The 11930-nt window shown below is 33.3% G+C and overlaps 1 protein-coding gene across 1 annotated transcript; it reads right to left on the bottom strand.

Annotated features, from left to right (window-relative positions):
* Positions 1–1428: 1428 nt before the first annotated feature.
* LOC116105083 (G-type lectin S-receptor-like serine/threonine-protein kinase CES101) lies at positions 1429–4409 on the bottom strand. Its single transcript, XM_031391510.1, has 9 exons — positions 4058–4409; positions 3837–3975; positions 3381–3461; positions 2851–2945; positions 2550–2761; positions 2269–2479; positions 1946–2183; positions 1704–1860; positions 1429–1632 (listed from the first exon to the last, which is right to left on the bottom strand). Exons 1-9 carry the CDS (start codon positions 4407–4409, stop codon positions 1429–1431), a joined length of 1689 nt encoding a protein of 562 aa, XP_031247370.1.
* Between the last annotated feature and the right edge of the window lie 7521 nt (positions 4410–11930).

Below are 11930 nucleotides of genomic sequence, written 5' to 3'. Positions count from 1 at the left end.
ATTTGTTTGTGTTCTTATTTTACTGCACTTTTACATTGCATTGCTGATTTTCATTAAGTCACGTACACATCTGTTATGATTCCGTCAAGGTCAATTAGATCTCCTTGGTTAGTGTGAATTTTCGTATCAACAAGTATAAAGAGTTAGAGGGAGCACTTCTTAGGATAATTTATCCACTTTGGTTTGACTAAGCTTCGCATTTTTTATTAATTAACTAAGGACTACCCCAATCATTGAACTTTTATTTAAATTAATGAATTTAGAGTTTGAAGTGCCCTGGCCACTTCAGTGAAACAGATTGAGAGCCTGTTTGGCTGAGCTTATGAAAATTAGCTTATAAGTAGTTAGTGCTTAGAAGCTAATTTAAGCTTATGAGTATTTGAAATTTAAGCAGTTACGTGTGTTTGATTAAAATACTTATAAGGGACTGATAAGTAATTGACACATTTGATGAAATGTGGCTTATAAGTACATTTTATTATTAAAATGACTAAAAAAGGTACCACATTATTTTATTAAATAATAAATTATATTAACTTAATTTTTTACTATAATATTATCAAAATATATTTTGATCATATTACAATATAATTTAATTTTAGAATTAAATAAACAAATACTTTATATACAAATATTTTATTAAAAATTTATATGAATAGTTTTTAAATTCTTTATACAAAATAAACTAATGAACAAATATAATGAACAAATCTAAAAATAACGGTGTAGGATAGAATTTTAAAATTAAAAAGGGCTTATAAAATATTTGGTCAAAGTAACTTATAAGCAAAGTGCTTATAAGCTTAAAAAAAAAAAAAAAAAAAAGTATCTTCCTCCCAACTTATTTCTTTTGGCTTATAATCCCAGCGATAAGCCTTCAAAAGTTACAAACAAACATATTAGTTTAATTTTAGAATTTATAAGCTAGTTTGACCAACTTATAAGCTCAGACAAACATCCTCTTAAGTTCTTCGATCGCTTCTGAAGTAGCCCAAGTTCCTGGTGGCCCAAGCATGTCTGTAGGCCCAATATCTTTTTTTCTTCTTTAAATTTTGGAGTAGAAACCTTTTCTTATGATAACGAAATAGATCTAATAATTTCCATGAACTTGTCAAATTATAAAAAGATAAAGACTTTTTATTGTTTTAACATCTCAGGTTTATAGCCTGTAAAAGCAGAGTTTTACATAGTTCACTCAATAGATTATATACATTCAGATTGCCAATTTCACAATTTAATGGAGTATTAAATCATTTAAAGCAATTTTCTTTTTACCTCTTTCCCGTTGTAGTGGTCTCAATAACCAAGTAGATTACTAGTATGTTTATCTAGCTTCCATTACTGAGATTGTTATAGTGTTTATGGAACAATCTTCTACCTTTTTTCTAGGTTTTTCTGACTCTTTAGTAGTGTCATTGATATAAAATGCTAGTTGTTTTCGTGCAGGTACAAGAATTGCTTCATTTGTGAGCATGGAAACAACTTTTGCCATTGTGGGTCTTTCAATTGCCTAGTCTTGTGCACATAGGAGACCCACATGTAGGCATCTAATACTTCATCAGGAGAGCAAGATTCATCCATTGTTGGATCCATTAGCTCCAAGCCTTTACCTTCATTCCATAGCTGCCATGTCTGAAGCACGAGATATTCAAGGTTAGATTCCATACCTTTGTGAAAAGTACACAATTTGATTGAGAACTTACATATCCCACAAGATTGAGATTGAGTGGATGTTCTGTGTGATAGCAGCCATTGTTCTTCTTGCCACTCACAATTTCTAGTACTAAAACTCCAAAATTATATACATCAATTTTAATTGACACAATGCCATTCATGGCATACTTCGGAGACATATAGCCACTGTAAAAATCAAACTCTGGTTAAAAAATTATTTAAAAAGGTATACAATCCATGTCTATTGGTAGAAAATTTAGCATATACCTACTATGTCCCAACAATTCTATTTGTATTTGCTATAGATTCATTCACCCCAAAGATTCTAGCTATACCAAAATCATATATTTTTGGATTCATTTGATCATCTAATAAAATGTTGGCAACTTTCAAGTCTCTGTGAATTACTCTTAATCTAGAGTATTTGTGTAGATAAATAAGTCCTTGAGCAACTTCTTCAATTATGTTGAATCGTATCTTCCAGTTTAACAGTTTCTTTCTATGAGAATCTGCCACAAAGCAACAAATCAAAATTAAGTAGTTGATAAGTGAGAAACTCGCGTTGCAAATTCATCACATGCTGAAATGGCCTACCGAAAATGAAGAAATCCAAGCTTTTGTTTGGAATGTACTCATAGATTAAAATCCTTTCTTCTGCCTGCAGAGAACACCCTAAAAGTCTAACAAGATTAGTATGCTGGAGTTTTGCAATAAGCTTTGCTTCATTTTGGAACTCTTCTATTCCTTGGTTAGAACTTTTTGAGAGTCTCTTTTTTGGTATTTCTTGCCCGTCAAGTAATATCCCCTGAAATCACAACTGTATGACAATTGATCATTATACAACTACTATCAATTAAATAGCTGCAAAGTCGTACCTTGTAAACTGCACCAAAACCACCCTTCCCAAGCACATTTGTAGTTGAGAAATTGTTTGTAGCAGCAACGATGGTTTGAAACTTAAATATATTGAGTTCATGCTTGATATTGCCATTTTTGTCTTCTGTTATGCGTTTGCCGTCTGCTGATGAAGGTGACAAATTGTCTCCAAATTCACGTAATAGCTTCTCTTGGTTCTTTATGTTCTCCACTAAATTAGATACATAGAAATAAGATTCTAATAATCATGATTGATAATTTGCAATTATATTTATTTGTTCCAAGCTCTTTACTTTTTGCCTTGCGTATTCTCCATATCAAACAGCATAAGTAGCAGAACAGGGGAACCAGTAGAGCTACTCCTACTATAATAAATGATAACCACCATTTGTCTTCTGTATCGGAAAATTTTCAAAATTTAATTTGATTGCTAATAGCAAAGAGTACTGTTAAGGATTCTGATTTGATTGAGAAAAAAGAAAGAAAGGAAAATCAAGATAGAGATGAGAAAACTTTTCAGGGGATGACTTTTGTTATATTTCATCAACGAAATGATATTGTCATAGTTTTTTCTTGAAAAAGAAAAATGGTGTTAGTACCTCGTTTTCTTCTTTTAAAGCTCCACAAAATAGCTATTGCAGCTGAGAGGATAGAAATTGAAACAACTGCTGCTGCTACTGGAAAATAAACTTGTTCTTCTTTTTATGTGAACTTGGAATGTAAAGATCTTGATTCCCGTTCACACTAGAATCAACAGAAGATTAAACAACATAGACTTGAAATGATAACAACGCTGTAGAATAGATATTAACTTTGGACCAAAAGCTAACCTTAGTGACAGCAAACCTTTTTCCATTTTCTCCATGAGTCTGGTTGGAACTGAACCTTTGAGTTTGTTCCTACTTAGGTTTCTGCGAATAGACAGTAAAGACAATCTTTGGCGCCCTTAACTGTGAAACTCTACTTTCTGAGTAACTTACAGCACTGTCAAGAATGGTAAATCTGATAGAAAATCAGGCACTGGTCCCGTCAAACTGTTGTCTGATAAGTCCTTGCCATGATGATTGAATTAATTTAGCTTACTTAGCTCCCATCACTAATAGCTCAGGATAATGTTATAAGAGAGAAGCTCACAAAATTTTCATTGATGTGAGATTGGATATCCATGGATCTATCTCCCCGACTATTCCACTCAGTGATAAGTCCCTATAAGTAAGCCACTTCATTAACAGCAGCAGATCATCAACATTGAAGAGTAGGCTTCTAGCTTCTAGGTGTAAACTTACAGGGATATGATCCTTGGTGGTTTATATTCATTGTAGCTGCAATTAAGACCTTGCCACAAATAAGCTTTAGGGGCACATGGATCTCCTTGCCAATTTCTTTTCACTCCATATATTGCCTTTATCTTCAGGATTGCATCAACTAATAATTTGTTACATTGCAGTAAGAACTGATCAAGTAAACGTGACTACTCTAAAATAAATAAATGAAGTTTGAATTGTACCATCTTGTTGATCAGCTAACAATTGTGGGAATTCTTTTGTAGTATATATCTCAAGAGCGTTGAGAATGGGCAGTTGAGTTGAATTCTCGGTTTGGTTGATTGAGACCTTGATTGTATTTTCAACCGAGGGATCATCAATAACCACTATTGTTGTGTAGGAGGAATTGGGAATAAAAGGCCCATACCAAAGCTTTCCATTCGCAAAGATGTTCATCTCTCTACTTTGGTTACCTTCTTTGACTTCAACATCCAAAAAATGGCAATACACATAATATTGAACTTTCCGATCAATAATTTGCCAGTAAAATTGCAGGGAATTGCCATCATTTGTGGGAATAACAGCAGCCCTCATGATTTTAGATAGGAGTTGATAATTAGTCTGGTTGAAAGTGACCAAGTTACTTACTGGTTCCCATTTGATGTAGTTGTAGGGTAACCATTTGCGATCATAAGCATCCTTTTTATGCATATATAAATGTAATAAACACTTTGTAACACCCCACTTGAGGTACGTAGTTAAGATTTGATGAATGGCTTGAATGTTTATTGATTTATCCTCATTTGAGTCTGTATGTTGTTAATATTGGTTTGGTTGAGTGATTTCCCTGAAAATTTGTAAGACTTGGCGAAATATTAAAGTTATAATCTTCGCCGGGGCGAAGAAGAATCTTTGCCGCGGCGATGAGGAGGTGCTACAACCTGTGTAGCTTCTGTGAGCATTCGCCGGGGCGAAGAAAATAGCTTCGCCGCGGCGAAGACTCGGCTGAATGTTCCCCTTGAGTTTTTGAGAATTCTTCCTTTTGAGACTCAATGACCATTCTACCCCTTCTTAGCAGAAAAAGTGGGGAGTGGAATGTAAGGAAATTGCATGGAGAATAGTTTGATTGGGGTTGTGTTTGCAAAGAATGAAAGGTCTTAGATGGAATTTCAAAGAAAAAGTAAGGGTATTTTGGGAAAGAATGGAGAAAATATGTGATATTAAGGGTTAGCTTTAGAAACCCTTTCATTTGTTTCTTCACCACCGCCTCTTTCATCCCTTATTTCTCTCAATTTTTCATTCAAGTTTCCAAGGATCCTTGAAGAGCTTTTGACTAGAAATTGTTACAAGTTGACCCTAAGCACAAAAAGGTGAGAATCCTTACTCTAGAAGTAATTTTTATTTTTGAAAGAGTAGGATCCTTATTAAGTTTTGTATTGAAGGTTTAAGAGAAAGTATCAAACCATCAAGAGTAGAGAGGTTAAGTGGTTTCTACTTGTGTCCAAGGTAAGTAAATTCACCTAAGTTGTGATTTACTTGATTGAATGATGTGTAGAGATTTTTAGATATATGCTTGATGCTTGAATTTCTATGTTTGAAATGAGTTGATGAGTTCAAGGTTGTTATATGAAAGAATTTCCACCATGAGAAGGGTGGATTGTGTTGTTAAAGTTGGGTAGAAGTGTGGATAGAATTTGAAGAATTTGAGAGGAATATTTGAAGTGTGTTTTCCCTTGCAGGTTGTATGATGTTTTAAAGGAGTTGAACTCCTATTTTGGATGATTAAGAAAGGAGTATAATTAAAGTGAGAATAAAGTTTTGGTATGCACACATATTGTTTGATGAAATGTCTAAAAGAAGCATGAGTAGAAGTAGAGAACCTTACTTTATGCAACATAGCATATTTGCATGTCATGAATGCATATAAGAAAGATTTTAGGCATGAGTCATCCATATGCATATGTTTAATTGAGTAATCACATGAGAAAGAAATATGAGAAATGAGAAAGAAACACTCTATGAATAGAGATAAAGAAAAGAACCAATTCTCTTAGAGTAAAGAGAAAGAAAGAACTAGCACTAGAGGATAAAGTGATTATTAAGTGCTACAGAAAAGAAAAGAAAATAGGTTGTGCGATGGGGAACTCGTGAGTGTAGAGTTACCCTCATGTAAACCGTTATGAGAAAGAACGGTCTCCGCCATGAGAGAGCGGAATGCATGTAAACCGCTATGAGAGAGAGCGGTCTCTGCCATGAGAAAGCGGAATGAGATTGAGAAAAAGAAAGGAATAGAAAGAAAAGAAAGAAAGAAAAATGAGATTTTTTTTAAATTGATGAGTAATCCACGGGGATAATAGAGTAAGAGAATTTTTTACTTACTGGGCATCTTTGTGCTCACTTCGTGTTTTCCTTGTTGTACAGGGCATAGGTGAGGACCTGGTTGGAGGGATGTCGGCAAGCGGGGAGACTTGGCTACACTATCCCCTGTTTTCGTTTTTGAGAGTCTTTTGTACAAATGATGGTGTACTTTGTAAAGAATGTAATTATTAAGTAAAGAAAAATTTTTGGACCCAACTGTTTTGATAATTATGCTGTCTTTTTATTAATCTATATTATGAATTTGGTAGAAGAAAGTAGTTGTTACACACTTTTAGTTAGTAACCAAGATTAGATCAACTTAGAGATTAAATTTAGGTGATTCTAAATTATTTACCTGACTACTTGATTAGATGTTGAACCGATATCCCAACGCCCCACGAGTAGTAATGATTCTGATTTCGTTACATAAATAGAATTTATCAATGGCCTTAATTCTAATGCTGAAATGAAAGGTGTTCCAGAGCCTATGTTTAGAAGACAGACATGTATATAATTTCTCTGGGAGATGTGGATAATCTCCTTGGTAATAATCGAAGATGAGTTTTCAAATACCACTGAATCCCACACATCAGAATCAAGAAATAGATTAAAACTTGGCAGAATGCCTTGCCCATCATAATTTCCATACATGAATCTTGCTTTGATCAGAAACTTATCGTAGCCACCTTCAGGTTTTAGGGTGTAACAATTTCTTGTTTCCTCAGAGAAGCTTCTAACACTTAAAAATTATTTCTCAAGGGTGGAAGTTTTGTATTTAGATGATATATTAGAGCTTATACCACTCTCTGTGAAGCTTGCATCTGAAGAGTAATTTATACCTGTTATCTCATCAATATAGCTAGGATTATTTTCAGGTATTCCACAATCTATGCTAATAAAACGTGAGAGAAGATAAACAAAAAGATAAATTAACAGATAAGGTTATTGCATGTATGGTAATTAAGAATATTTAAAATTGGAGGTATAAAAACCTGATTGATTCTGGGCATAAACCAGAGCTGTAAAGCTACTATGCCAAGAAATGCAGAGACCAAATATTGGTTTATCATCTCCATGATTCCCAGTTTGGTTTCTTGCCAGAAGCAATTATACATCATTGTATAATCAATTTGTAATGAAATGGTAAAACAATGAGCACTATTAATTATAGAATCTCTGTCCAATTTCCTTGAGCATGTTCATGTCTATTAGCAGATCTCTGGATATTATTCAACTGGAATGTTACTACCATGATTCATTTTCAACTTCAAATGTATGTTAAAAAAATAATTAGAGCATTCAATTTCAATTGCGTATGTTGAAAGCTATTCACCAAGGTGTGAGATTACTCTTGAAAATACTTATATATATAATATAACCTACAAAAAAATATTTATATAGCTACAAGTTTTAATTCATTTACAAAAGTAATAAAGTATTTTTGATGTTTATAAGCGTATACCAAAAAATAAAAAAGCACTTTCAAAAAGAAAGTTTCAGCAGCTTTAAAAGCCTTTATTTAAAAAAAAAAATTAAAAGGGAGGTATGTTAATATTAGCATTCCAAATATAGAAGGTACTTCTGTAACATAGAGTATTGTGTTCTTCTTTGTCCTGTCTTTATTTTAATAAGCTTATGTACAAACTACTCTGTCTGCCCTGTTCTGTTGATCAGTTTTAACTTCAGTTGTTTTAAGTTGGATAATGTTGAGTGAGCTTATTAGGTTTGTATAGAACGGTTATTCATTGATCACTTTGACTAGAGGTCGGCTTCATTGGTTGGAAAGTATATAATAAACGGTTCCCTTAACCCATACGTTAGCGAAGAGTTTATTTTATTTTGCTTATAAATATAAATCAAACCTCTCACACTATCATGTGAACATGACTTGATCTTCAACAACTCTTGTTCAGTTCCAAGAGATGCAATAAGCTGATGTACAGAAAGAATTTCGTCAGTAACAATTTGATAAAAAAACAATTGGCATTTGCAAGTATTTTTGTTTTGTCAACTTATTCATTTGGATCAGTGCACAATCTATTTAGTTTCACTTTAAAGGTGTTCAAAACTAAATCACAATGATCACAACACGTCTGTTAGATTTTATTTTAATATTCATGCATATCGCACATGCCTTAATTAAATATGATTATATTTCCAATTGTAGAAAGATATTTTGTGGACATTATATATTATGTAAGCTGGAAAAGATTTTATTTAATTATGATTTCAAGAATCATTTTCCTAAAAGAAGATTATGATTCTAAGAATTCTTTTCTTATAAAGAGATTATAAATCAAAGAATTCTTTCCTATAAAGGAGTCTAGGATCTTAAGAATCATTTCCAAAACAGGTTTGGTTTCTTGTTTATCCTTTCAAAGTCACTCAAGTATAAATAATCATTTTATTATTGTGACTTGTTTGGAAGGAAGCTGATAAGAGTGTAATTTATATATTTTTATTCCTTCCATATTATGTTTTTTGTTATGTTTTATGCCTAGTTGAGTTGATTAGAGTTTATTTTGTAAGTTTGGCATATCTGGATAGACTTTAGGAAATAATTGAGAAAAGATTAGGAAATTCCAGATTTTTGTTATTCTGACCAGTGCTGCGTTTTTCAGGTTTTTCATGGAGTCAGATTTCTCGATTGCAAAAGTGTTCTTCAGAAAAGGAAAGTAGACGAATCAAGCTTTCCAGGAAGGTATTATGGACGAGAATCCGAGTTTGTTTGGGACATCATTAGTTGTTGCAAAACTGGACCTGGAATCCTACTCGCAGAAGGATTCCTGGCTGAGTGTTGAGTCTTCGAATGGGCCTAACTAGAGTTTCAAATATCAAAAGCAAGTGATTCAAAAGCCCAGATTTATCTACACATCTGGGACTACAACGTTTATGAAGTGATCAAGCCCAGAAGAGGTTTTTTACATTGCGAGAATCCTGGTGAAAGCTGGAGACGAATTTTGTTTTCCATATCTAATAAGATTTTGACAATTTTGGAAGTCTATCTTTTAGCAAAGATCTAGGAAAGTAATTTCCGTGATTCCTGGGGTAGAATGAAGGAAAAATATGTTATTTATTGAAGAGTTTTTAGGTTAAAAGGGAGGGACAACGACAGTGGAGTCTTTTTCTTAGTTTTTTTACTTTCTACGTCAATACATGTGGCTGATCTTTCTTCTTCAGTTCAAGGGGGTTTTGAAGCCTGAATTCATGTCATTGGTGTAACTTAACTTCAGTAACATTGTTCTTAATCTCATTTTTATTGGAATTGTTTATGTTATTCTGTTTTAATTATTTATGTATTTTGTTTGGGTGATTTAGTAATGGCCTGCTGAATTGTTTAATCAAAATTTTATCTGTTAGAATTAGGAATTGTGATACATAATTGTCCTCTTTCTATTCAATGAGTAACGCATGATGATAGATGATTATGGACAAGTTTTCAATCTGTTATCTTGAATAACATAACCTAAGTTAAATAATCCGAACTTGTGTGATCGTTGCTTGGATTGATCTATTTTCCTAATCCTTAAGGCTGCCATTGAATTAAACTTAGAGAGCTTATTCTAGGTTGTTTGAAGGTTACGATCTACTTGAAGAGCTTGTTTCAGTAGTGATAATTAAGGGAAAATTCTGGTAACAGAGCTTGTTGTTTACTAGGGTCAATAATTCCATAATAATGAGATAGAATAATGTTACGGTTAGTTCATATCCAATGCATGTTTAGGGGATCTTGAACGGAGAAACTGATTATTTTTAATATGATATTTTCTACCATTGGAGATTTATTCGTTTCTCTTTAGATTACATTATCTACAACTCTTTTCTTTATTTTGTTGTCACGTTTACTGTTTAGGGTTTTATTTTATTTTATTGTTTTCGTTGTGGTTAGTGGTTAGAACATATGATTTAGTCGAATCATTCCCTATGGGATCGACCCTTGCTCACCCTATATGCAATTTAGTATTTAGGTTAGTAAGGTTATTAATTTGGAGCCGTCGACACGCTACCAGAAGCCATATTATTTACCTCCATTATTCTTTGAATATTTTCTTTGAGGTTGTTGAGTTTTTGTAGGTTTCCAATATGCTTTGATAGGCTTTGAATCAACATGTTTTATCTCTTGCTTGCATGAGTTGATTCTGGAACGTTGTTCTGTGTTGAGATTTGGATGTGTTCGAGCTGCTTCTGTCGAAGTAATTCGTCATTGTTGAAACTTGAGAGGAGCTCAAGTGCGACCTAGTGGTCCCATGGAGGAGAAGCTAGACTATGAAAATTTGAGGTTCAACCAAAGAGCAAAGATTGAAGTGTTGTCCAAACAGGGAGTTTTTACAATTTATACTTATTCTTGTCTTTGTAATTAAACACATAATTATTTCATAGTGGATTAGCTTCTTCTATACTTGGTCTCATGGATGTAGGCATGATGGCGAACCATGTAAAATTGAGTTGTGTGCTTTATTTTATGTCGTGGATAGTTTATATGTTTAATCATTAGTTTAGCAACTCATTAAGCACAACGTGAACAAGCAATCTTAATTCCCCATAAGTTTTAATCAACATGATAAGGGTTTAAAACTTTCAATTGGTATTAGAGCATTTCTGAAGAGTTATTTTAGTATATCCTTGCTTTTTTTTTTGTGCTTAAATCTTGATTTGGAGGCTATTGCTTTTTTGCTTTTATTTTGCATTTTTTTTTTACAATTTTCTAGCTACAAATCTCGTGTGACCACATTAGTCCTGTGTGACGACCTTTGCTGTTTTGTTTACTATGAGTTTGTTTAGTGAATGAGGGTCTACCAATAGACCACCCTTGTTAAAGGGAACCAATTATGCTTTTTGGAGACCTAGGATGCATGCCTTTTTGAAATTCATTGATGAGAGGGTTTGGAAGGCTTGTATTGTTGGTTGGAAAGAATCTAAAGTTGAAGACGCAAAGGAGAAGCCATAGATGAATGGACTAAAGTTGAGTTAGAAGAGTCTAATTTTAATCCAAAAGCTTTTATGCTATTTTTAATGCTGTTAGTATTAATCAAATGAAATATATAGCAAACTGTGAAACAACTAAGGATGCATGGGATAGACTTCAAGTAAAAAATGAAGGAACAGACATTGTGAACAAGACTAGGCTTAAAAGATTAATAACTGACTATGAAAATCTTGTTATGCATGATGATGAAGCTATTGCTACTTTTCATGGTAGATTGTGTGATGTTACAAATGAATGTTTTGCTTTGGGTAAAATATATACTGACGCTGAACTTGTCAGGAAAGTGTTGTGCTCTTTACCCAAGAGATTCATGTCCAAGGTCACCTCTATTGAAGAATGTCGTGACCTCGATGAGATGTAGCTGGATGAATTGATTAGATCCTTGCAAACCTTTAAGCGAAACCTAAAAAGATGGGATAAGAAATCAGGTAAAGGACTTGCGCTAAAACATGAAGTAATCTCTGAATCCCCTGCTTATGTTGATTCAAGTGACACTGATGATGATAAGTGTGCTTTACTTGCTAAAAACTTTGCAAATTTCTTGAAGAAGAATATTAGAAAACTAGGTGAGGGTAAAAAGGGAAAAAAACCCTTTGTGAAAAAGTTTTCTGATCAAACTGGTCTGGAAGGCTTCTTGAAAAAAATTTCGGGAGCTTATGAAAAGAAAAGCAAGGGTATAAAATGCTTTGAGTGTGAGGGATATGGTCATATTCAGTCTAAGTGTGCCAACACTCTGAAGAAAAAGGGTAAAGCTATGGCTGCCACCCTAA

Source organism: Pistacia vera, unplaced genomic scaffold, assembly GCF_008641045.1.
Source record: "Pistacia vera cultivar Batoury unplaced genomic scaffold, PisVer_v2 Contig492, whole genome shotgun sequence".
Classification (NCBI taxonomy): domain Eukaryota; kingdom Viridiplantae; phylum Streptophyta; class Magnoliopsida; order Sapindales; family Anacardiaceae; genus Pistacia; species Pistacia vera.
The sequence above is the reverse complement of the archived record's forward strand: the minus strand, read 5'-3'. Positions and strand labels throughout refer to the sequence as shown.

Bases quoted from the DNA above. Each gene is read 5' to 3' on its own strand.
- LOC116105083 (XM_031391510.1), bottom strand. From the start codon at position 4,409: ATGAGGGCTGCTGTTATTCCCACAAATGATGGCAATTCCCTGCAATTT. The intron at 3,462-3,836 runs GTAAGTTTACAC...GTCTATTCGCAG, and splicing joins CCACCAAGGATCATATCCCT to AAACCTAAGTAGGAACAAAC. The intron at 2,184-2,268 runs GTAGGCCATTTC...GCTTTGTGGCAG, and splicing joins CTTGGATTTCTTCATTTTCG to ATTCTCATAGAAAGAAACTG.